This window comes from Tursiops truncatus, chromosome 20, assembly GCF_011762595.2.
Source record: "Tursiops truncatus isolate mTurTru1 chromosome 20, mTurTru1.mat.Y, whole genome shotgun sequence".
Taxonomy (NCBI): domain Eukaryota; kingdom Metazoa; phylum Chordata; class Mammalia; order Artiodactyla; family Delphinidae; genus Tursiops; species Tursiops truncatus.
Genome location: NC_047053.1, coordinates 15787099 through 15813209, shown reverse-complemented (window position 1 = coordinate 15813209; position 26111 = coordinate 15787099). Strand labels below are relative to the sequence as shown.

Here is a 26111-nt window from a genome sequence, read left to right as displayed (position 1 = left end):
TTTTGGCATCAGCCCCTCGGGGCAAGGGGAAGCTGATATCATAATTATTGGCTCGCCCAGCAGCTGCCTCCCCTCACCTGATGTCAGCACAGACCCAGGACGGCCGAGCTGACGGACTGATAGAGAGACGGAGCTCCTGGCCCCCCAGACCCCGGCCCCCACGCCGACCTGCTTCACTGAGCGGTAAGAAGAGACCCGGCCTAAGTCAGCCGTGGAGGCCAGCAGGGCTGGGCCAGGGAATGGGGAGGGGGGGTTGCCTTTTTAATGGGTCCTGGGAGTGACTGGGAGCACCTGGGAGTGACTGGGAGCACCTGGGTGCTCCCTTCCTTCTCGCTGCAGCTCAAGGGTGAATCAGGAAGTGGGGTGAGTGCCTGGAGGGCTAGGAGGACCCCCTCCTCCTTATTCCTCCCTCTTCTTCCTGTTCCAGGTTGTCTAACTTCAATCCTTCTTGCTGTAGTGTGGTTTTTCGTTCTGGTGTTTCGTGGATTTTCTCTGTGTGTCTCTGTGTGTTGGAGAGGGTGTGCTTAGCCACCCTGTGCTGGAAAAAAGTAAGGACACAGAGGGGCTAAAATTGGAAAACTAGAGCTGAAAGACAGGGAGGCAGATTCCCAATTTAGTGGCTTTTCCAAGTGGAGAGGGAGAGCCCGGCTCTGGGGGCTAGTTGGTGCTAAGGGTGTCTGTTGATCAAGGAATCATTCACTGCCCCTAAGCAGCCTCAGCTGGGGTCTAGATGCCCGGGCCTGCACAGAGGACTGGGCTGCAGGAAGGAGAGGGTGCAGCTGGTGGAGAAGCAGACAGGTGGCGAACAGGTGCTACGGCCACAACCTGATGCTGCACCCAAGGCAGAATCCCCCGGAGGTCTGGACCCCAGAAACCAAGAGGCCTGGTGAGCAAACCTGGGATACGCAGGGAGCTCTCAGACCCTGGACGCCTGGAATTGGGGGTCTGGGGAGCAAAGGCCCTTAGGGAACTGGCCGGAGCAGCAGGAAGACCCCTCTGGCTCCCATGGCTTTTCCCCACCCCCTATCTGATCAGGTAAGGTTCTGGCATTCCCCGTGGAGTCCCCAGGCCCTCCCCAAATGTCCAAAGAAGCAAGTTAGTTAAGAATAGACTCGAATGAGTGGGCGTGTTTGCCTCTTGTCTCTGCGCAAGGTGTGGGGAAGATATGTTTGCGTGTGCATTGTGGCCCGTCACGGCTGGTCAGCAGGAAAGGACCTGGGTGGAGAGGGCGCATCCTCTCGAGAAATCATCTCATCCATTCCACCTGCCTCTAGGCTGGTCGTTTCCCGAGCCAGGCAGGTCTGCCCCCTCCTCACTTTCCTAATCCTGAGGGAGGAAACTCGGGCATTCACTCACAGTCCTGAAGTCAGTCCTTCCTGGAGTCTGAAGTCCCTGCTGCCGCAGGATCCAGCTCTGCCCGCCCCCATAGGGTTCTCTTTTCCCTGCTGATAAAACCCAGCTCCTCTGGGCTGATGGGAGGGTGAGAAGGGTTGGGTGGCATTGCACTCCAGTCCTGTCCCCGTCGGGCCCAGCTCAGGCCCTTGTACCACGCTGGGCATTCCCTGACCCCCAGGATGCAGGCAGTAGAAGGGCATCCCCAACTGATTGGGGCAGCACCTCTGTTCCGGGACCCCACTCTCGTGGTGGGCCAGGTAGGGCCAGAGTGGGGCTGGGTCCTGGGGAGGCTCTGGTCCTCAGGAGCGAAGGTGCTGTGAGGAGAGGCACATGTCCTCTCAGCTCCCTGCCCGGCCCCGCCCATGCCGCCTCTGCGGAGCTCAGCTCTGGGCTCCAGGGCCTGCCGAGGCACGCTGCCCCCCCAGGCCCGGCGCCTCACTCACCTCCCAGGGCCAGGAACCTGTTCTCCCGGGAATGCCGGGGAGTTCTCAAAGGACTTTATTTCAGTAAAGGATTTTATTTCTTGATTCTGCTCCTGGGAAGGCAAGAGAAAGATTAGAGAGTTGGGGCACCCTCCCTGCTCCCCATATCTGTCTCATCCACACACTAACCCCATAGGACCCCAACCAACAGCTGTGCCTTCATTCATTGTGAGACGGGAGAAGGCCTGGGACAGTTGAAGACAAAGGGGGAGGCCCACTGGTGACACTTGCCTTCTGGGAAGATGTCTTATGTCCCCACTTTGGTCTCAGGGAATGTCTTCCTTTAGCCCCCATGGAGAGTTCCATCTGCCCTCTAAGAAAGTACCGCTTCCCATGGGCTCTCCATCCTTTTCTGCCAGGAAGTCCTTCCTGCTGTCTAACCTCCCTCCTTCCAGCTTGAGTCTTCATGGACCAGCAGAGCCCCCACTGCCTACACAGGGCTCAAGCACCTAGCTAGAGACTGTTACTAAGTCACACTGAAATTTCTGAAGACCTTGTGTACAGGAAGAGACAGAAATAAGGCCCCATGCCCGCTGCCCCTCTATTAGTCTCTCTGGCTCCATACTCTGATGAGAAGGGGGCTGTTGGGAGACATTTCTGCCTGCCTCCCCTTATTCCCCTATAACAGAGGGATGCCAGGGACAGAGGTCCCGCAGATATGGCCTCCCCTCTTTCTTTCCCAGTCACAGCCTACCGTCCCTGCTGAGGCCTGCAGGAGGGAGTTTTTAGCAAGCTGAGATTGGCTTCTGCAGCAGGAGAGATTGACATTAAACTTCAGAGAGACGTTTCAGCATTTTCAATTAAGTTTACCTGGATTATGTGACCACAGGAGGTGGTTTCCTGAGTGGAGAGACAACCATTGATCTGTGATGGGTGTGGCTGGGCTGGCGACATGCCCGGGAGCAGGGGAATGACAAGATGACCTCTGGGAGAGTGGGTCTCAGAAGCATCAATCAAAGGTCCCTGAGTGATTTTGTTCTTTCTCATTTATTCCTTTCCATCCTTTGCCCCTTCCTCCATCTCTGTGCCCATCTCCAACCTCCACCCCTCTGCATGCATAACCTCTCTACTCCACCTGTCTTTCCTTTCACAACCCAACTCTACCCCCATTCTCATCTCTAACCCCAATCCAGCCCTCTTCCTATCCAACCCACATCCCCAACCCCAGTTTCAAGTCCACCTCCACCACCTTATTTCTCTCTTTGCTTTCTCCCTCACCTCCTCAGCCCCAACTTCATCGTCATCCCTAACTCCATCTTCCCATCCCACAGCATTTCCACCTCCCCAGGATGGATCTCTCCATACACCAGAGATCCCCTTTGGAGGTCAGCGCCCCTCATCGGTGCCCCCGCCAGGTCCTGGTATGTCCTCCACATTCTCCCAGTGTTCAGGACAAAATGGATTGGGTAGGATCATCCCTGGAGAAGCCCTCAGCTTCCTGATCTTATCTGAACTTTAAAGGCTGGTTGCTGGCCAAATAGTAAAAATGAGTTCAGGTGCCACAAGACAAGTCTGATGTCCAGATGGACCTCTCAACACTGCAGGTGTGTGGCAAGTCAAGTGGGGAGATGAAGAGACATCCTTAGAGGGCCCCAAAGGGAGGCAGTGGCAATGTTTTTGGGGGGTGCTGGGAGCATAACCGATCCTATTAAGCATGGCCAGGCCCAAGGCAAGGAGATGGACAGAAGCTAAAGCAAGGAAGCCTGCTGGGTTGTTTAGGAATGACTGCAGTCTTGGGCATCCCCAGTCTCTACCCCACCTGTGGCTCTTGCTTAGTCAGCTCAGATTAATGGAGCCGGGGAGAGAATTAGCTGAATCGTGATCTCTCAGGGAACTTGACTCAAGAGCCAGCTGTGAGTCACAGAGAAAAGGAAACCCATGCTCTCATGGCTACCCTGGAAGGTGCAGAGGGTAGGTACCACTCAAGACCCCCCAGGATGCAACAGAGAGTTTCCCAGAAGTCTGACCCTAACCCTCCACCCCGTGCTCATGGGAGGACACATGATCAGTCTACTTCAAGCCCTGCTCCCCCAGCCTGAAACTACTGCTTCTGATAAACTACAGACAACCTGGGCAGGCACCAACACAGAGACACACACACACACACACAGACACACACACACACACACACACACACACACACACACACACACAGAATAGGGCATGTCCCTGGAACCGGATCACCCGGAAACAGTTGGAGATCTTACATACACTTGTAAATTCCACAGCCATGTCCCAGACTACACCAGCCCATCATTCTTGGAAGGCATAGGATGTGCATGAGGACACACACACACACACACACACACACACACACACACACACACACACACATCGCTGTGATCAGAAAACCCAATTTTCAGACTGTCCACTTAGCAGAGGCAGAGTGACTGCAGCAGTATTCACCATCAGAGGTGTCCCCAGCTCCCTCTGAGAGGAGTTCCTGGAGCCCACATTGGGCCCCACGGAGCACATGGCTTTGGAGAAGAGGCTCAGCCTCTGGGACCTTCTCATGATCATGTCCAATCTGCCCAAGGTGGGAAAGGTTTTGGAGAGAAAGTTCTTTGGGATGACAATGCCAAGCCCAGGAGGATCTGTGTGTGTGTGTGTGTGTACGTGTGCTCTGGGTGGCTTTGGAGGAGAGGTGCACCAGTAGGTATTTGTCTGGTACTAGATCTGCATCATTAGTAGTGGTGGTGGGATTAATATCCCTAATAGTAGATTGGTAATAATGAGAGTCCTTATGATAATAATATGTACAGAGCATGAGAGGCCCCTGGCTCAAGGGATGGTAGGTCCCTGAACCATCTCAAGCCCCCAGTAAGGTGAGCAGGCAGAAAGGGGTCTGGACCCGTCCTATGTAGAGCGCCCAGGGAGGGGCAAACGGTTGAAGGGGCAAAGATCTCAGCCCGCATCCCTCTCCTGAAATCCAATGGGCCTGGGACCCCAGGGGAGGAGGCAGGGGCGCCAGGCAAGACGGTGTCAGTTTATCTTCCTCAGAGGATTTTGACACCCTGCTTCTCACTCAGTCCCCAGGACAGCCAGGTGAGGTATGTAAGGCAAAGAAGAGGATCCCATTTTATAAAGGAGGCAATGAGGTTAATTTCTGTGACTAGCCCACGCTGATGGCAGAGCTGGGAGAGGAGATTCTAGGGTCCTTGGTCAGAAGGACTCCCTGTGTGGGAACAGGCGGGCTTTGTAAGGCAGCTGGGGGTTTCTGAGATAATAAATGCCAATCTAGGGGATGAGGCGAAACAAGGCCCCAGTCATCGCTGTGGGTCTCACCTCTCATATCCTCAGCCACCAATCACCAGCACAGCCAGTTAACTCCACAGCCAGTTATCAGAGCAGCCCACAGGAGGCCGGAGGGGGGGACCAGGCTCAGCCCTGAGCGACTTTGTTATGGGGGAAGGACTTCTGGGACACTGGATCACAGAGATAATGGGTGCTCAGAGGAGACCAACTTCATCCCACCCCCCCCGCCCATTCCCCTACCCTCTTTAGCCAGAGTGGCTGGAAGAGGCGTGTTGTAAGGAAGGAGGAAGGCCATATGTTACCATCTATGAAAAATCCTCCTGTTCCTTCAGTCACTGCCCACCTCACCATCCACTCTTGGATCCCTTTCACAGCTAGGCAGACGGAGGACTAGAAGGAACTTTCTTTGGAAATCAGACCACTGCTTTCTGAACATTGCCCCCTGGGAGGACTAAACAAGAAAGGAATCCCCACCCTTCAGGAGCCCAGCTCTGAAGTCGGGCCCCAGGGGCTCCAGGTCACCTGGCTCACATACGAGTCCCTTGCCAGACCTATTCTCACCATCAGACCCAGTCATGCCTTTAAAAATTCCTGGGGCAGATGCGGGGTGGAAGTCACCTTCTCCCTAAATCTCACATGTAAGGGTCTCATGATCTTGGAAGGGAGAATTTTGCCTCCCCCTCCCCCTGCTAAACTTGGAGGGCAAGATGACCTTGCTTCTGGGCACAAGATCTGGAGATGGGCTCACAGCCTCAGAGCCTGAACTCCAGAGGAGGCAGGAGGGAGGAAAAGACAGACCATGAATGACACCAAAGACCAAAAGATTCCTTGGGGGTTGGGGGTGTTTAGGTGGGAAGTGTCTTGGAAACAGTCACCTAAGGAGTAGGGAGAACCCAGCAGAGCCAGTCTCTCAGACCAGGTGTCCATAGCAGAGGAGAAAAGGGGGCCTGGTGGGTGTGTCTCAGAAAGAGATGGATGGGAGCTTTGAAGGATAGCATTTCTTATTTCCTTGAAACCAGCACCTCTTTCTCCCCATCTACCAAATGAGCATCTATAGGCAGTTCAAGGACACCCATTAATCTGTCCCACTGTCCATTCATTCATCTGTCTGTCCGTCTGTCCAGCTTTCCATCCAGTCATTTGTCCACCCATCAATCTGTCCATTTCACCCACTCACCTATCCTTCCATTCATCCACCTATCCCTCCCTCCATCCATCCATCATCCTTCCATCCAAGGAGGTCAGGTCCCACTCGGTCTCCCCAGGGCTGCTGGGAAGGGCCTGTGGTCCAGTGGCATTTATGGGGCATGTGACCTGCCTGCCTGGCCTGCGGAGGCAGCCCCGCCCCGGCCCTCAGGCAGGGGGCTGGTCCAGGCATGTGGGAGTATTTATACCTCAGTGGAAGCTCCTGGGGAGTTCCTGGGCTGAATGACTCCCCGAAGAAGCCGTGATGGTGGCCATGGCCCAGAGCCTACTGTGAGTGCTTGGATTCAGCTCCTCTGGGGCCAAGGCTGGGTGGCAGGGGCTGGGAACGGGCTGGAGAGATGGGAAGCTGCCCACGATGATCAGGGACGGTAGAAAGGAAGGGGTTCTGGGCAAAGGAGAATGGGGGAACCGGAAGCTGTTGGAGTTCGACATCCACAGCCAGGCTGGGACCCACCCTGCAGGAGGGATGAGTCCATTGCCATTTACTAGCCCTCGGTGAACGGCAGGAAGGATACGGCAAGAAGACTAACATTACAAGAGAGATTACATTACGGGTTAGACATCGGGAAGAACTTCAAGGTCGGCCCCAGGCATGCGAGGTGGTTCGAGCGCTTTTTCGGGACGGGCATACCGAGTTCTGCTCTAAGACAAGCCTACTTCCAGAGGCAGAGGGATGACTGAAGTGGCTTCAGGAGAGCCCTGGTTTGGGGAATGGGAATGACTCAGCTGCAGGTGTCCGTGGCTCAGATTTGAGGAAAGCATCACATGGGGGACATGATCACTCTTCATCCTTTGTTCTTATTCCCCACTCCACCCCCTGCCCTTTTCATCTGTAGTTGCTTCTCAGAGCGCTTTAATCAGATCTCAAGGCAGGGGCAGCTGACCCACTTCCTGATACCGAGTCAGGGTCAAGAGCCAGAGGGGACAGGATTTTGGCCTCAGAACCCCCAACCTTGATGGGAGCAGAGGAGCTAGAAACCCCAGACTCCCAGTATCCAGGGTGTCCAGCCTCAGGAGTGGCCCCTACCAAACTGCTCCAGGGGACCCCTCCCAGCAGCTGGGAGGGTGGAGCCTGGGTGGGGCCACAGGCGGCACTGGGCACGGTCCCCACCCCTTGTAAAACATGCTGCCACAGCCAGTAACAGAAACCATTAAGGTGGAACTCTACCATCTCCACCTCTGTAAAGGGCAGGTAGGAGCAGCCTGCATGGGAGGGAGTGTGTAGAGCCCAGTGAGGGCCCTTAGTGTCCTCTGTGACTCAGCCGCCCACGTAGGGTACAGGGACAGACCGTCCCAAGGAAACCTCCAACCTTGCCCCTCACCTGCCAATCTGGCTTCCAGGTGTGAGCAAGGAAGTTGAGGTGTTCCTGAGGTGGGGCTGTGTAGCATAGTGGTTAGGCACTCTAGCTTTGAAGCCTGTGTCTGAATCCTGGGGAGCATCATTCACTAGCTGAGTGAACTTGGGCAAGTCAGATTAACCTCTCTGAGCCTCAGTTTCCTCGTCTATAAAATGGGGGGGATAATACAGCACCTCCTTTCTGGGGTATAATAACTCACCCAGTTGTTCCTGGTCCCCTTGAGGATTTCCTCAGAGAGGTCCCTCCTGAAGAAAAAGCAGAGATGAGGGCCTAACTGACAGCTCTGTGGACCATATACACATCCACAGGACCAGCTTCAACATCTTTAGATGCAAATGGTCCCAGCGCATCATTTTACTTATAACGAAACTGAGTACAGAAAAGGGGAAGTGACTTGTCCAAGGTCACACAACCAGCCAACAGGGTGTCCCCCCGCTCCTACCCCACAAATGCCCCCTCTGCCTTAATCCTGGGGTACTGGGAAAAGAGTCTCTGAGGGGTGGGGAGATATGCTGGGTGGAAGGAACAAAAGACCTGGCTGTTTGTGAGAAGGACACAGAGCAAAGATTTGATAACACTGGTTGTTGATCCTGTGTTCATTCTTTCTGAGGAATTTCTTCCTCGTCATGCTTCCTACTCAGGTTAGCATTTCTTTCTTCCCTCTGACTCCAGGAAAGATCAAGTCTACTTCTTCTATCCCTACCCCTGCCCTCCCACTCCTCAAGGATCATGGAAGAAGGAAAAGTTCTGAGAGTAGGGGGTAGACAGAATACCTGGATACTAAAGTGGTCTTCTGCTAAAGTTTTGCCAGCGTTGCACCCCTGGAGTGGTTTGGGGGCATAACTGGGGCTCTGAGGCCTGAGACGCAGGAGATGTGGTTTTCAGTTTTAACTGTGTGGCCCTGGGCATGTCATTTCTCTCTGGACCTTAATCTTCTCCCCTGAAAAATGGGATTAATGACATTTCTCCCCTACCAGTGGTGTATGATAAATGCTCACCCACCAGCTCTCCAAAAAAAAAGGACTAATTTGTAGCATTTGCAAATTTCCTTGGGTAAATATTCCCACCAAGGCCAATTTGGGCCAATTTCACCAAAAATGGATTTGGAAAGAGATGGGTACAGTTGGCCCTAACAAGTCCATCGCAGCTGACTCCAGCACACCACTGCCTGCTACCCTCTGGGGCAAAGGGAGGATGAAATGAGATGATAGATACAAAGGTGCTTTGTAAACTGCAGAGTGCTTTATAGATGTGCAGTTGTGATTAGGGAAGTCCTTACAGTCCAAGGGACCCCAGGGCACTGTCCACCATCGAGAGCCCTGGCCTAGCTCTAGCCCAAAAAGAGAGCAGGTTGTGGGTTGTGGAAGCCCACACTGAGTGGCAGGGTCATGAGTGCCATCAGGGGTAGCTCCTGGGATCCAAGGAAGGAGGAGAGCTGACTGGACCTCCTGCACTGGTTTGCTGACGAGATTTGCAGGCACACATCCTATTGTGCCCCCTGAAACTGCAGCAGGTAGCGTAAAGATTAGTCATCAATGAAAGATTCCTCGTGAATGCAGATGCCAGAGCCCGGACACTGCAACCGTCAGAGAGGCCTCTTGAGGGATCCAAAGCAAAAGTCACCTCCCCTTCCTTCCTACTCGAATCCCTGGGAGTTTCTGCAGCCATTCTCCCTCAGGGGAAAGGCTAAAACGATCTCTGAGGCCAGAGGGTCAAGAGGAGAGAAGTGTAGCCTCTGCCAATGGGGGAGGATGATGTCAGGGAGACGGAGGTGGGAGGCAGAAAAGAGGAGTTCCCTCCGCTCTCCTGGTCCTCACCCCCAGAGCTCATCATTTAGGATAACTCTGTCCCACTGCTAATATTAAAAATAGCTATCATTTACTGAGCACATCCTATGCATTAAGTTATTTGCAAGCAATATATCACTTAACCCTCCAGAGAGGTACGTACTATTAGCCCTATTTTATAGATGAGGAAACTGAGGTCCGAGGAAGGACGCTGAGCGAGTTGCCCAACCAAAGTCCTACTGTTAAATGGGATTCAAACCCAATCCTGACTCTAGAGCTTCGGAACTAGATAATGCAACTTTAAGAGCTCCACCAGCTACTCGAGAAAGGGGTCAGGGACTAAGGCAGCCTCATCCCTCTCTCCACAAGGGGGGAGGTGGGTCCACAAGCCCTGTTATCAGAGGAGCAAAAGGAGATACAGAGAACTGCACCGTTTTTTCAAAGTCACACAGCCAGGAAGTGACACAGCTGGGACTCAAACTTGGGTCAGCCCAAATCCCAAGCCTTTGCTCTTAACCATATGTTCTTCTGCCTCTGGAGAGGAGAGTGACCACCGCCCCACGTGTTACAAAGCCCAAGACCTGGGGGAGGAAGGGGCCCAGGCTTGCCTCTGGTAGGCCTGGAGAAGGCCTTGGGAAAGCACCTCTGGACCAGGGCCAGGAGTGGCAGGCGGGCCCGAGCTGTCCAGGGGCTGTCCAGGGAGCAGGGGCCGGGCCGCGCAATCATGCGGAGCCAGAGATGGGCTGCCCTGCACCTCGGGCCCCAGGCCTGCTCCACCGTGGTGTCCAGTTACGGCCAGCTCGGCGCTTCCCTGGTCACGCCACATTTAGCATTGCCGAGTGAGCGGCACCGGGACATGGAGAAGGGGCGGTGGAGACTCTTGAAGGGGCGGGAGAGCCTCCACCAGGCCCCCACCTGGACCCCAGCTCCTAGCCCCCTCTGCCACTGATCCTCTGAGGGACTTTGGGCAATTGCCCTCCCTTCTTTGTCCCCACTACCCCCTTGTCAAATGAAGGAGAGAGCTTATTTAACAAAGGTGTACCAACCCCAGGCTGGGCACATGGGGCCACCACGGCCATCCCTCCCCGCCAGAGCTCCTGGGAGAGCAGGGCTGGGGAAATGCAGTTCTCCTGCTCTGCCGGAGGGGGTCTTGTGTGTGTGTAAACCTCGTGCTTTTCTTGTTGTTTGGCGCCTAGCCCATGCACCCCCCCACTCTGACCCGCAACAAATGAAGAGACTGAGAGGAGTGTAGCCTTCAGAGTCAGACAGATCTGGGTTCAAAACTTGACTCTATCAAGGATTAGCTATGTGACTTGGGCAAGTCACTTAACCCCTCTGAGCCTCAGTTTCTTCATCTGGAAAGTGAGGTTAATAATGTCCCTCACTCACAGGATTATTCTGACAAACCAATGAGAAAATTCTCCTAATCATTTACACAGTGGCCAGCCCAGAGCAGGCTCTCAGCAAAGGGTGGCCTTTCTCAGAAACCACTTGGGCAAAGAGGAAGAAATTCAGGAGAAACTGCCCTTTGCAGATGGTGGAGAAGGAAGGCAGAGAAGTGAGGGTAGTAGTAGTAAGAACCATACTAATGTTATAAAGCAGAGACTAACACACCATTGTAAAGCAATTGTACTCCAATAAAGATGTTAAAAAAAAAAAAGAACCATACTAATAATGATGTTAATAACGAGGGCTGGCATTTACTGAGCACTTACTACATGCTAGGCACTGTGCTAAATTCTTCATGTGCATGATTTCATTTAATCCGGCATCCCCACGAGGGCGGCCCTCTCTCTCTCCCTGTTTTTGCAGATGATTGATGTGGAAGCTCAGAAAGCTTCGCTAACACAGCTAGCAAGGAAAGGCAAAGGCTGGCTTTGAGCTGAGTCCTCTTAACCACTCAACTGTGCTGGGTACAGAGTTCTCCTATAATTCTAGAAGGTCTGAACAGCGAGAGCCCTCCATGTCACCTAGTATAGGCCCTGAGTTTTTCGAAAGGTGAGTGCAAAGCTCAGAAAGGGCACTGGCCTGCGCAAAGTCCCAGGTACTTTGGAGTGTGGAGGACATAGGAGAAAACCAAATATGCCACACGTTCTACAGTGGGCCGGTGGTGGCATCCCCAGTGCCGTGGGGGATGCCGGCCAGGCTCACGGGGCCACGAGGCATCCAAGTCCCCTCGAGTCCACCTGCCTCTCTCCCTCTGTGTCCTTCATACTCTGTCTCTCCCATTGTTTATCTGCTTCCTTCTGTTTCCGATGTTCCTCTCAGTTTGTCTGTTTATCTGTCCCTGTCTGTCTGTTTCCCCCTCTCATCAGACATCTGGCTGGAGTCAGGGTCCCAGCCCGGGGATGGGGTGGGAATGGAGGTGGTGGACTTGGGCTTGGTCAGCCCTGGACGGTGGTCCTCACACTCATCACAGCTGGCTTTCTTCGAGGCCAGGACTGGGTGATGGTGTCGCTACTCCTGCAGCAGTCTGACGTCACGCTGCCGGGCCCCACCAGACTGGAGGGCGAGCCCCAAGGGGACCACATGCAGGCACCGGGCCTCCCAGGCTCCCCTGCCCCACAGAACGTAAGTACCAGGCACTTAGGTCCAGGCTGAGGCCAAGACCTAAGAGGTGCACGAGCCGCAGGTGGGCCATCACCCCCACCCCCCAGGGACCTGCCTGCATCTGTCTTGTCCCTTCCACCAGCAAATAAGTACCCAGTGACTCCCAGATCCAGAAGTATCAGACCTGGGCCTCTGCTTGTCCCTTCAGTCTGGGGCTTTCCCAGGGCAGGGCTGTGCCTCCATCCTGCTGGGGGCGACCAGGTTTAGAAGCAGTGTGCTCTCGTCAGATTGGGGTTTCCCAGGGCAGGCTATGTCTCGCCAGAGCTCAGCCACAGGCCCTTTACCTTCGCGCAGAGTAGGGTCCCGGTGCAGCCTCCGCTCACAGGCTCTCTACCCTCTGTCCACCCCAGAAGCATGCCGGCTTCAGCTGCTCATCATTTGTGCCCGATGGCCCTCCAGAGAGGGCACCCTCACTGCCTCCACACAGCCCCTGCGCCGCGTCACCGGGTCCCGAGCAGGTCCACTGCCCAGCTGGCCCTGGCCTGGGCCCCTTCCGGCTCTCACCCTCAGACAAGTACCCCGGCTTCGGCTTTGAGGAGGGCCCGGCAAGCAGCCCCGGGCGCTTCCTCAAGGGCAGCCACGTGCCCTTCCATCCGTACAAGCGGCATTTCCATGACGACGTCTTCCCTGAGGCCCAGACCGCCTTGGCCCTCGCTGGACACTCCTTTAAGACCCCAGGGGCGCTGGAGGCCTTTGAGGAGATCCCCACAGATGTGGGGGAGCGTGAGGCCTTCCTGCCCGGCTTCCCAGCAGAGGCCTGGTGCAACGGGCTCCCCTACCCCAGCCGGGAGCACAGCCCCCAAGTCCTGGTGAGTACCAGTGGCCGGCAGCCATCCCACCTACCCCCATCCCAATTCCTGGCAGCCCAGAACAAACCCCCCGCCATCCCTTTCCAGACCTTTCCACTCAGGGTCAGTGTGCACCAGGAGAGCAGCGAGCTCAGAGAGCTGGGGACCCTAGGCTTCATTCTGGGCCTCCAGGTCAGCTGGGCAAGGGTCGCTGCCCTGGCCTGGTGTGGAGGGGACGAGGCTGGGGAGGCCGGTCAGACCGAGGAAGCTGGAAGCTTCCCGGAGGCTCCTGAGTCAGGATTCCAGTGTGCAGCTTCTCTCTGTTTAAGTGTCAAGAATCTCCAGCCAGACCTACAGGCTCATATGCAAATGTGAGAAGAAAAACGCATTCCAGAGGCCAAGAGAAAGCGTTTAGGGAGGAGCCACAGGGCACAATGTTCTCTCCAGCATCAGCCTACAGAGTTGAGAGAGGACTTAAGTCTTCTCAAAGGACACTCTGGTCCCATCCTTTACCCGGAGTGAGGCCTGGGTATATTCATAGAAATACCTTGAAAGCACCTTGAAAGCTCATTTCCTTTCATAGCCGTACCCACAAGCTGTGTGACCTTGGGCAAGTCACTTAAGCTCTCTGAGCCTCATCAGAAAAGTATCGTTAATAGTACCTCATAGGCTTGTTGCCTTGGGAAGAGGAAGACTAAAGGGAGCTTTGCTCCCCACTCCCCAGCCTGGGCTGTGCCTACTCCAGATGCCCACCAGCTCTCCTTACCTCTTGCTTTCAAACAGGCTCCCATTCAATCCACAAGCCACCCCCAACAAAAGCCTGTTTCCCAGGAGTGGAAGATAGAGAAGGCGCTGGGCCCCTACCAATTGCGGCCAAGACGGAGTCTGCTTCTGGTTCTGGGGCCCTTTGACGGCGTCTTCCTCAGGCCCATTGAACGTGGCAGCAGCCCCCAGGAAAGGGACCATCATACCAGTTACTTCCCCCTAAATGTCCACTCAGTGCCAGCCCGTGGTCACTGTGCCAGATGCTTTCTTTCAAGTGCCCTGTTCAATCCTCATGACAACCCTCTAAAGAGTTCCCACTAACCCCATTTTGCAGATGAGGAGACTGAGGCTCCGTAGAGACCAAGTGACTTGCCCAAGGTGTCTCTCAGCCTATAAGAAGTGAGGCTGAGGTTTGAGCCCACTTTCTTACACACACACACACACACACACACACACACACAATGGAGAGGAGTTTGGGCCCAGAGACCCACAGCAAGCTGGCTGACTCTGAGTGATCTTGGGCACATCACTTCCCTTCTATGGGCTCAGCCCCACCATCTGCCAAATGATAGGGCTGGACATAGTGTTTGTGGCCCTTCTAGATGTGAGATTCTATGATTAGGGTTATCTCTGCATCAGCAATCCCGGGCACACCCAGAAAGAGCTCACAGCTAATTTGACCCTCTGGGCCCAGATGCTGGTTCCCAAGGCCCCTGGTAATCCCAGGAAGAATGGTCCACCTGCTCTTGGCCTTGTTGACCTTCCTGTACCTAGCTGCATACTCTGTCTGGCCCTACTCTGGGTAGAACTCTATGCTGGCCCCTGGGGGCTCCATGTGGGGCTCATAACCCTTGGGAGGCCAGGATCTGGCCTCCACCACCAGCAGCAGCTGCAGGCTCCCTCCGCCAGAGTGAGAAAGGCCACGGGGCTCCAGCAGACCAGCAACAGTGTACACTCCCCAGAGCAGAGAGCAGAGGCTCTGAGTTGGGGATGGCCAGAGCAGAGGGGCCTCGCTAGCCCCCTCCAGAGAGCCTGCCAGAGTTCCCTTGGGCTTTGCAGAAGAGGAAGGGTCAGGACCTTGGGGGACCCAGCTGGACCAACCTCTCTGGCCACTTCCTGTGCTCCCCTCACCATGGCTCTGCAATGGGAATTCTAGAGCAGTGGTCCTTTGCACACCTGCTCTGAGGGGCTGGTGGCTCTGAACCAACAAGCAAGTCCTGAGCCGGGCTTGGTGAGTGGGGTCAGGCAGTGCACCCTTGTGCCATTCCAGGGAGACCTCTGGTCCTACCCCAGCTTCAGTGTGACCAATGACAAGTCTCCCCCATGTCCCCAGACAGCCCAGCCTTAGTCTCTCACCTGCAGGGAGGTGGGGGGATGGGGAGCCCTGTCAGTTCCAGCCTCAGCTCCACCACTAACTTGCTGAGTTCCCTCAGGAAAATCCCTGCCCTTCTCTGTTCTCTATTTGTTCTCCAGGAATAAGCTCTGGGGGAGGCAAAGTAGGGGTTGCTTTTGTGTAAGGTTCGAGACACAGAAGAGAAAAAGGAAGAAAAATATGGTCCAGCTCGGTCATCTGTTATTTTTTCCTTCCAGCAGGAGTCAGAAGTTGAGGTCAAGCCCCCACCTCTGGAGAGCGGTCCAGGCATGTACTGTTACCAGCCCCCCTTGCAGCATATGTACTGTCCTTCCCAGCCCCCCTTCCACCAGGTAGGTCTGGGGCAGGTGGGCAATTTTCCCCAGGGTCTCAGGATATTACATGTGTGGGTGTGTGTGTGAGTGTGTGTGTGCACACCTGGATGGGCAGGTAGGGAGAGCCGGGCCCTGAATCTCAGGCTGGGCCACCTGGGGTGGGGAACAGGGGTTCACGGGGAGGGAAGCAATTGCCCTTCTCTTGGGGTGGGGTTTGTCTGAGACACTGCCTGAGAGGTCTCAGGAAAGAGAGTGGGACTGAGACTGGGGCAGGGCCGGATGGGAACCAAAAAGGGAGAGAAGAGGAGAGCTAGAAAAGGACTGAGCAAAGAGAAAAGGAGTAAATGGGGTGACACACAAGGCTGAGCAGACCAGGGAACAGCGGGCTTTCGTCTGGGTCAGCCACCATCTTATGTGGCCTTGGCCTCAAACTTCCCTTTAGCCTAGACAGGGTGGAACCAGGAGTGAAGTTAGGGGACCTTCCCAGTTGGAGGTTACAGGTCCCCATCATCTCTGGCCCTATCCCCCTTCCCACCCCACTGCCCAGCCTCAGCTCCTCCCAGACGTACAGGAAGCCAAGTAATTGACCCATACTGGCATGGGATGGAGGTTTTTAAAAAGAGAAAGAAAAGAGTCCTAGAATAGCCAAGAGGCTCCCAGGAGTCACCGGGCAAGACAGAGCAAGTGACTGCCCAGCACCCCGCTTCATCCACCTGCAGCCTGGCACTGAGACAGGCCCTGCCTGTGGAGCAGGTTCTGCTCCCAGCTCTTTGGCATTGGCCTTGATCTTGGCCAAGCCAGGGAGGCAGGCAGGTGGGCGGGGGATGGGGGTGTGTTGGTCAGACTGCCTGCTTAGTGCGGAGAAAGAAGGAGAAGGAGGGAAGCAGAGGAAACACAAGAGGGATCATCCTCACTCCATGACGAGCCTGGCTGGAATAGCCGAGCGCTCCTGAGGCTCGCGGTCTGACCCACGGTAGGAATGTCCCTGAGGCGGCCTGGCCCGACAGGGACTGAGCCACAGCAGGGCGAAGGGACTACCAGACCCTAGGCGGCCTCGTCATGCCCAGCCCTGTCTCGATGCCCTCTATTTTCTGCACCCCCTCCTCGAACAAGATAGCCACACCCAGGGCTTTATGGAACCTGCAGAGAGGTGACTCAGTCACTAAGTGTCTCTTGGGTGACCTGGAAAGATCACTTCGGCCTGGAGCAGATGGGGGAGTCAGAGTTTCCTACCCACCCTCACCCCCATAAAACACCATCCCTGGCACCGCAGCCACTCCCTTTGCCATAAAAACCACCTCCTACCCTCACCTGCCCACCATCGTGACCAGCCCTTTCAAGGAGCCACTGAAACTCATAAAAGGTGGCAGTGCCCAGCAAATGCCTAGGCTGGACACCCCACTTCCAGCCCAACCACTCCAGGAGATACCAGAGAGGTCTGGAGCGCCTGCCCAGAAGGGTACAAGGGCCTGGGCTACCCCTCACACTCTCTAGCCCAACTCCTGTCCTATCACCATGGCAACCAGAGTACCTAGAGACCTGAGAGAAAGATGCTGGAGGAAGGGAGCTCTGAGGCCTCTGAGATCCTGAATTCTGGAATGTGGATCTCCTCACAGGCCCCCGGATAGCCGCATCCTTGGCCAGCATCCTCAGATAGCTCTTTGGGGCCCATGACCATTGTGGTGGAGCACAGGAGAGAAGAATCTAGCCTCAGTTCCTTCTCTGGATGTATGTGAATGGGGGCAGGGAGCCCCCTTCCTTGGGAAGACTGGTTACCATGGCAACCACTCTGCCCCTTTGACCTCTACAGTACTCACCAGGTGGCAGCAGCTACCCTGTACCTTACCTGGGCTCCTCATACTATCCATACCAGCGGATTGCACCCCAGGCCAGCACCGATGGGCACCAGCCTCTCTTCCCAAAACCCATTTACTCCTACAGGTACGTTTCTCAGCACTCCTGAGGTAGAAGGAAGAGGGCTGAGAGGACCCTGGGGAAACTGAGACATGGAATCCCTTGAGGTATAAGGGTAATGGCAGGGAGTGGAAGTCATAGCTAGTGGACTTCCAAAGGATGCTATAGAGAAGATTCCAGCATGGGGCAGGGGGATTGACTAGTTCACCTCTGACCTCTCATCTCACCCTGGGGAGCCATGTCTGTGGCTCAGCTCAGCAGGTGCTGGTGCCCTGGATGAGCCCGCTAAGTTCTAGCTTCCTGGGGCCCAGGGCCTGAAACTGAGAGTTTAGGGGGGATGATTCCCCCCTTCTCCCTCCCTCCCCAGATATAGAGAGAAGCTTCCCCCCAAAGCTCTGCTGGAAGTAAGTGAGGGATGAGGTCTGCAGATGCGGCTCAGTTATCCAGCACCTGCCAGATCTGGTGCAACTTCTCTGGCGCTGGGGTTATAAGTACCAGGCCAGCAGCACCCAGCCCATCTGGGAGACCTTCCATCTGAACTTTCATTCATCTAACCAGCATCGATACTCGACCTCCTGTGTGCCAGGCCCCTCATGGGGTCAGGTCATCAGCCAGTATGAGCTCAGGAGAAGGAAAAGGAACTTAAACATTATCCAGGAGCACAGAGAAGGGGTTTGTGGAAGGCCGGATGATGAGCCGAAAGGAGCACATGCAATCTTTGGAGTCCAGTAGAACTGGGTTCTACTCCAGGCTCTGAATTTATTAGCTGTGAAACCTCAGGCAAGTTACTTAATCTTTCTGAGCCTCTGTTTATTCATCTGTTAAAAAAAAAAAAAAAGAGAGAGAACTGCAATGTTCAGGCCTTTGGATGGATTAAGTGAGAGAATGTGCTTGGCACTTTTTAGGGACTCAAAAAACCTTAATCCCCTCCCTTACTATCCAACATTCATGCAATCGGCTGAAGGCTGACTGGTAATGACAGCTTCCATTTAATGAGTGCCTTCTATGTGCTAGGCAGCATGCTTAATCCTCACGACTCTGAGACAGCTATTACTCTCTTCACTTCAACGCTGAGGAAACTGAGGCTCAGAGAGGTTAAGGCACTCACCCAAGGTCACACAGCTAGTGAGTGGCCAAAGCCAGGATTGTAACCCAGCTCTCTCAGATGCCACGAGACCCTTGTATATCAGTATTTCCTGACTTCAGTGGACACTTTCTCATTCCTTCTCCTCTGGACCTCATAGGGCCTCTCACGCGTGAATTCTACAGCAGACTATTCTTCCTTGACTATTCCAGCCAGGCCGGGGGTGGGGTTGGGGAGACTCCAGGCCAGGTCAGAGGTTCAAACTCTCAGAACTTTCTCTGCCTTCAGCATCCTCATCTTCATGGCCCTGAAGAACAGTAAAACTGGGAGCCTTCCCGTCAGCGAGATCTACAATTTTATGACGGAGCACTTTCCTTACTTCAAGGTGAGCCCCAAATCCACCGCACCCCACCGGCCCCAGGCAAGCCAGGCCTCTCTGGAACCAGAGGATTCCGTTGGGAGGTGGGAGATGAGTTTGAGTGAAAGCCAGGAGAGGGTGTGTCCCCCACATGCTCCCCCTTGTCTCCACTTCAGAAGGACAGTTCTGTGTGAGGAAGAGAGAGCTCAAGCCATTCACCAAAGGTCACACAGCAGGCTGGAGTCAGACCTCATGCTGGTGGAAGGTGGACATGGCAATTCTGATAGGCTTCAAGGAGCGTCCACCTACCCCAAATGGGGAGAGAGAGCTTGGGAAGAAATGCGAGGCTGTTCCCACCGCTGCCCCCAGGATGCTGTAGGACTGGAGGAATTGGGGTAGGAGCTGGCCAGCCAAGGTGACACAGGATGCTGGGACTGCAGAACTCATTACCTTCCCGGGAGAGATTAGGATCTGCCTCTGTGGGCGGCAGTCTCAGCTGCTGTTCTGCCAGAAAGCAGAGTGTGGGCTTCATGGTCTTAGAGGGTCCTAGGGAACTGGCTGGTTCACCCGACCTTCCCATGGACGGGATCTATCAATAATTTCTATCATCCACAGAAGGGGCTTCTGGGGCTCTAGCAAACTCCCTCCCTAGAGGCAGGACAGATGCCCTTCTCTCCATTTACTCAAGGCCAAACATCAAGTGGGATCACTTGCCGGCTCAAGCTCTCTGGCTTCCCACACCACCCACTTCCCTTGTCTGATGCTCCCCAGGCCCTCCAACAAAAACCCCTTCTTCTGGGGTGGGTGCAGGGGAGGTCAGAGCTTGCGTGTGAGGGGTACCTTCTCCAAGGCCTGCACCCTAGTGGATACAGTCTCACCTTCTACCCAGGCAGAGGGTGGGAGCTGCGGCCCAGGTAAGCCAGAACCCAGTTCCACCTGCCAGTGATTTCTGGCCCCACCATCTTCCCAACTGTGCTGCCTGGGGGTAATTTGAGGCTGATATTCAAACAAGCTTGTACTTGCCGAGCTGCCATCAGATGAGGAGTGGGCAAGATGGTCAGAGTTCTGGCCAAGAATGAAAAAGTATTGTCATCCATCAAAGGTCCTGGAAGGGAGAGGAGGAAAGAGAGTTGTCACTGGGATTCAAGAAGCATCAAAGTCAGTATCCAGAGCTGCCCCTCTACCCCAGCAAGTCAGGGGACCAGAGCCTCCCTGGCCTATAACGCTTTTAGAGGGTCCCCTAGGGCTTCAAGGAGCCAGGCCAGAGAGAGGGAAGTGAGGGCCCTGCCCCATTCCTCTCAGCCTGTCCTCCCTGCCAACTCCCAGCCCTTCCCTACGTCTCATCTTCCTGGCTTAATTATTTTTCCTGGGAGCTGTGTAATCCCTGTTTTGTAGGGCTGAGTAGTGAAGAGGTCTAACTGCTTTTTTTTTTTTCGGTTCCAGTTGTTGTTCTTAGCCAGTTGCATCACTCCCTCACTCCCAAGTTTACATTTGACTTCAGAGAGAAAGCATCTGTGAGGATGGGTCAGGCCCCAGATGGTGAAAGCAGTCCTATGGGGTGAGCTGGGCAGGGCCCTTAGTTAGGGAACAGAATTGGAGTCTGGGCTCTGTCACCACCTCCTTGTGTGATCTGGGGCTAGACCCTTTCTTCTCTGGACCTCAGTTTCCCAGTCTGTAAAATGGTCAGGTTGAACCCGTCGGCGCGTAAGTTACTTCCAACTCTCACCGTTCCCCTCTGACCCACCTAAGAAATTAGTTCAAAGATCCTCTGCCCCCTCTATCACTCACTCCCCAGTTGAAGGTCATTTTTCTGGGCAAGGACAGAGTGGACCCTAGGGTGGGCAGCACTCACGCCCAAGGCAGCTGAGATGGGCGTCCTGAAGCCCTGTGAGTCAGAGATGTGGGATTGGGGAAGGTCCAGCCACTGGACATAATTGCTAGCGCTGACCACCCCTCTTCCAAACAGGAAGTGGCTGGGGTGGGGGCTGCCCTGGCACCCCCAAATCACAGATTTATGGGGCCATAAAAGGGCCCAGTCCCCATTAACTCTGCCCACAGCCTTGACTCCTAGTAGGGACTGTCGTGGGAGTTGAAGCTGAATTCCCCAGCTGGCTGGTCTGGTGGCTCAAGAATTCTCTGTCATGACCCTGGGAGCCTTGAGGGTCATCTCAACCAGGCCCCTGACCCAGGCCAGCGGCCCCTGAGAAAGGCTCCAGCAGCTCCTGCGAGCAACTTGCAGTGACGCTGGCATCAGGGCCCAGTTCTGCTGGACATGATTCAGCCTGACTGCTCCCTGGGGCAAGTGAGCTGGGGAGGAGGGAGTGGCTGCCCCTCGTTAAGCAGAAACTGTGAGCTGGAAGGGAGAGGGACCGAGGGGCGAGGGTAGGGGGACCTCACCAGCCAGAGCAGGCACTCTGCCCACGGTCACCCCTGCTGGGCCCAGGACTGTCACAGAGCCTGGGACAGAGCTGGAGGTGGGGGAAAGGGGGTGCCCCCTGGCAACCCCGCCACTGCCTCTCACCCAACTGAGTCAGCCTAATAGTTTTTACAACCCTCCCTGGGCGCAATTACTGCCCTGGTGGCATGACCAGGCCTCCTAATGGGTGTTTATTCTGTTGGCATGAGCACCGCCTGCCTGAGGGCTGGCCTCCTCATCAGGCCACGCCCCCAGGCACACACATATGAACACTCACAACCACACACACAGACAACCATGGATACCCACACACACACCCAGAGAGACTTTCTCACACACACTCATTTCTCAGGGACACACATGCCCTCCCACTCAGAGGACTCCACAGACCTACACCCCAGAGACAAACTCACAGCAGGGAGAGCTCAGCGTAGTGAGTTCCTCTCCACAGACGGGTCCAAGCACAGGCCTGAGGACCCAGTGGGGAGTGGCCCAACCGCAGGCTGGGGAGGGGCGGGGCCGTCCGTAGGGCCCACCAGCCCTTCCTTTATGAACCACCTACAGCCCTCTCTGAAGGGCATGGAGTAGGACGAAGGCAGATTTTAGGTGCTACTAACTGTGAGCGAGGTTCTTGCCCACCCCTGCCCCACTGCTGAAGGGTACCGAGCGTGGGCTGGGTGCTGATGAGGACGACAAGCCCCAGGGTGGGTGGCAGTTCTGTGCCCAGATAGCAAAGGAGTTTTCTGGCTTCGTGACCCCGGCCTGAATTCTTTGTCTTGCTCTGCTCCGGCAGACGGCGCCTGATGGCTGGAAGAATTCTGTCCGCCACAACCTGTCTCTTAACAAGTGCTTCGAGAAGGTAGAGAACAAATCAGGCAGTTCCTCTCGCAAGGGCTGCCTGTGGGCCCTCAATCCAGCCAAGATCGACAAGATGCAGGAGGAACTGCAGAAGTGGAAGAGGAAAGACCCCATTGCCGTGCGCAAAAGCATGGCCAAGCCAGGTGAGGCTAACGGCCATGCAGGGAGGGCCCAGGGTGCCCATGAGGTAAAAAAAATACGAGTGGAGGAGGCAAGAAAAGCTGAGCAAGGAGAACTGATAAGTGAGGAAAGCGCCTGAGTGCGGTTCTAAGGCTGGGAGCGTTCGTGGGGAAAGGGAGGCCTCATGGTGTCTCTCTCTCTCTTGGGCCTTTTCAGAAGAGCTGGACAGCCTCATTGGAGACAAGAGGGAGAAGCTGGGTTCCCCACTGCTCGGCTGCCCAGCCCCTGGGCTGGCAGGCTCAGGCTCCGTCCGGCCCCTGCCACCTCCAGCCGGGTTCTCCCAGCCGCTGCAGTCAGTCCACCCAGCTCCGGGCCCCATTCGTGGCAAGAATCCCCTGCAGGACCTACTTGGGGGGCACGCACCCTCCTTTTATGGGCAGACATATTCGCACCTCTCACCGGGCCTGGCCCCTCCTGGACCTCTGCAGCCGTTGTTCCCACAGCCAGATGGTCACCTTGAGCTGCGGGCCCAGCCGGGCACCCCCCAGGACTCGCCTCTGCCTGCCCACACCCCACCCAGCCACAGTGCCAAGCTGCTGGCTGAACCTTCCCCAGCCAGGACCATACATGAAACCCTGCTGCCAGATGGAGACCTTGGCACTGACCTGGATGCCATCAATCCCTCTCTCACTGACTTCGACTTTCAGGGTGAGCTGGGGATGGGAAGGGAGAAGTGGGACAGTACTGGAGAGGGACATCTGGCAGTGTGGCCCGTCCCGTCTAAGTCTCCAGGCTGCGGCCTGCTAACTAACTGCTGGGTTTCAGGTCAACTGGAGCAGAGAAGGCCCAAGCTGGGTAGGGGGTAGTGGTGGTTAAGGGTCGAAGAGGAATGTCCTTGCCCCCATCTCCCTCCTCCTGGTGCCCTTGAACAGGTTCCAACTGACCTATCATCAAACCGCTCTCAGCTCTGGGTGGGCTGGAAAAGGCCTAATGTTCCATTCCATATTTGGTTGTGAGTGACCGATGGTCTGAACATTCCCAGAAGCGATTGCATTTTCTGAGTTCATCTTCTAATGCAGAGGAAGGAGACAGATCTTCCCCCTGGAAGAATGGAAGGCCTCAGAGCTAGGCAGGTCCCGGGGGGAGAGGTTCTATCTCTTCCGTTCCATCTTGCCTGCTCCATCTCTGCACGTGGCCAACCCCACCCATTCTAATCTAATCTCCAGTGCACCCCCAGGTCCTGGTACTGGCCACAGGGGGTTTGAAGGAGGGTGCTGACCCAGGCCTCAGACCTTCTGTGTGCACTGGGGTAGGAGACATCCACAAGCAGGTGGGGGCAGCCGACCCCCAGAGATCTCCCAGGCTGATGGGGAGGGAGCCCAGGTCTTGGGAAGCTATTGTTAGAAACGAGCAGCTAGAGCCTACCTCCAGAGGTAGGGAACAGGGCTCAACAGCCTCAGAAGAAGCTATAGACATGTGAGCTACCATAAGCATTTACCTGAGCCCTACTAACTGTCAGGCATCTTGTGAGGCGCTTTGCATGTGCTCTCTCATGTGTGCCTATAGGATAGGAGGGATTATTCAACCCATTTCACAGACGTATACCAAGGTTAAGTAACTTATTCAAGGTCACTTAGCTAGAAAGAAGGAAAGTTAAGGGAATTCTGTGGAGGTCCAGTGGTTAGGACTCCGCAGTTTCACTGCTGAGGGCACAGATTCAATCCCTGGTTGGGGAACTAAGATCCCGCAAGACACGCAGGGCAGCCAAAAAAAAAAAAAAAGAGAGAGAAAGAAGGAGAGTTAGGATTGGAACCCAGGCAGCCAAGTGCAGTCGAAGGTTTAGTTCAGCTCTCTTCCTCCAGACCCTGCAGCCCTGATACCCAGGGAAGGAGCTCCAGGCCCTGGCCTGCCACGATGCAGGTCACACAACACATAGAGGAGGAGCTGGTGGCAGCACTGTTTGCTCCCAGAGTCAGTGCTTCCTGGCTTTGCTCCCGTCCCTTGGGCCCTGCGGTGGAGGATGCCCAGGGAGCTGAGCCCAACCAGCTCACTGGACGCAGCAGTGCATTGTTGGAAGATCCTTGGTCTGGGCTGCAGATCCACCTTCCTTGGGAGCCTGGGCAAGAGCCAGGGTGAAGAGTTCCTGGGGCTCCCTCCCCAGGGTAACCCCAGAATGTACAGCATCTGCATCAACCCTTCCAATAGGCAGCTCTCAAATCCTTGATCATCTCCCCCACCCACAAGAAAAAGAGCCACACAGATCATCTGAGCTATGGCTTTCAAACTGTCCTACATGGGAGGAGGAATCAGAGAGGTTCTGCAGCTGCCTGGGGTCACAGAGCTAGTGCCAAGGGTCTGTTCTCCATTCAGTGTTACCCCAATCCTGCTCTCTTTAGCATGTGAGAGCATGGGGTGGGAGGCAGACAGGGCTCCTTAGTGCCTCCCAGTGACGCCTGTTCTCTCCCCCAAATAGGAAACCTGTGGGAACAGCTGAAGGATGACAGCTTGGCCCTTGACCCCTTGGTACTGGTGACCTCACCCCTGACATCATCTTCAATGCTGCCGCCCCAACCCCCATCCCCATCCCACTGCTTCCCCCCTGGGCCCTGTCTGGCAGAGACAGGCAGCGGGGCAGGCGACTTGACACCACCAGGCAATGGAGCCTCCGGGGCAGTGGGGGACCTGCATCTCACCACCCTCTACTCAGCCTTCATGGAGCTGGAACCCATGGCCCCTGCTGGCCCCTCTGTGTACCTCAGCCCCAGCTCCAAGCCCATGGCCCTAGCATGAGCTATGCTCAGCAGCTGCTCCAGCCTTTGCCTGGCCTGGAAGTCCCAGCTGGCCACCCATGTCGGGCTCACCTTAAAGGTCAAGGAAGGAACACACTCCCTGTCCCCTGTGCCACTAAGCCAACTTGTTTGTTAGCCGGCAGCTGGGGGTGTAGAAGTCACCACCCAGGATTCTGCCCCTCACACATTTCTGCCGCCTGGTACATGAGCTCCTCGCTCAGGGCCCCTGAAGAGCAAGTGTCTGGGCAAGAAGAAAATACATTCTCCCTAGCTCATACTCATCCACACTTAAGCCCTCATGCACGTATGCACGGGCGCACATGCACAGACACACACACATACAGTTATGCAGACATACACACACACACACATACCTTATATCCAGAGGAATCAGAACTACATCAGAGCCTGACTTCATTTTGGGGGCAGCTGAGGGCTTTGGTTACCAAAACTCAGGGCCCCCATGCCAGGTCCAAGACCACCATGGAACCCTATTCTGACGTCCACGTTCTCTGCAGGCCCGTTCCCCTCCAGGCATGATCTTTCCCAGAAGCCCCCTGTATTTATTCTCCCATCTTCATCCCAGCGGCCCATCAAGAAGGAGGAGATATGGAGTTTCTCCCCAGGTTGTCTGTGGACCCACTCCCACGGGCTGCTATTCATCAGCACCTGCCCTGCCAGGCTCTACCTGTCCTCAACTTAAGCTCTCTCTGGCCTTTCCCAGGATGACACACAGGAGGGGCAGTGTCCACCCCAGGACCAAACTGAGCCCAATTCTGACACAAAGTGTTTGGAAAAGCCCTTGCCCTCAGAAACTTGAAAGTGTCCTTTTCTCCCAGCCCTGGGTGCAGGAAGGGCCCCTCCAGGTCACTACAGTCTCACTCCTGAGAAGTTCATGTAGTTTAGGCCCCAGCTTGTGAATTACTTCCAGCTGTCTCAGGCAGCCTGGGCATTCAGGGAAGGGAAGTCTGCTAGAGGCTGGTGGGGCAGCACCCATGCCCCCTTTCTTTGACTGCTTGGCAGGCCCGGGATGCCCCTGGAATGAGGAGCTGTGACCCAGTTGCCCTCCATGCCCTACCTGAGAGCCCAACCCCTACCAAGTGGGAGCCTCAGCCTATCCAGGGTCTGAGGGTGACAAGAACCCCCGGAGGTTGGCCCCAGGTTCAGATGAGACACAAGCAGAACTCTTGAAGACCTGCCATTGTCCCCTGTCCTGGAACAATAAAGCAAGTGCCCTGTG

General features: G+C 55.4%; 1 protein-coding gene across 9 annotated transcripts; it reads left to right on the top strand.

The window, feature by feature from the left end:
* FOXN1 (forkhead box N1) lies at positions 1–26111 on the top strand. 9 transcript variants are annotated; one of them, XM_073797110.1, is made up of 9 exons: positions 1–183; positions 11903–12054; positions 12444–12902; positions 15237–15350; positions 17143–17273; positions 18619–18715; positions 21898–22105; positions 22299–22790; positions 24556–26111. In XM_073797110.1, exons 1-9 carry the CDS (start codon positions 81–83, stop codon positions 24870–24872), a joined length of 2073 nt encoding a protein of 690 aa, XP_073653211.1. In that variant the 5' UTR covers positions 1–80; the 3' UTR covers positions 24873–26111. The 9 variants fall into 9 exon arrangements, with proteins under 9 accessions (XP_073653211.1, XP_033703427.1, XP_033703421.1 ...); XM_033847536.2 differs by having other exon boundaries at positions 37–183; positions 11923–12054; XM_033847530.2 differs by having other exon boundaries at positions 84–183; positions 11296–12054.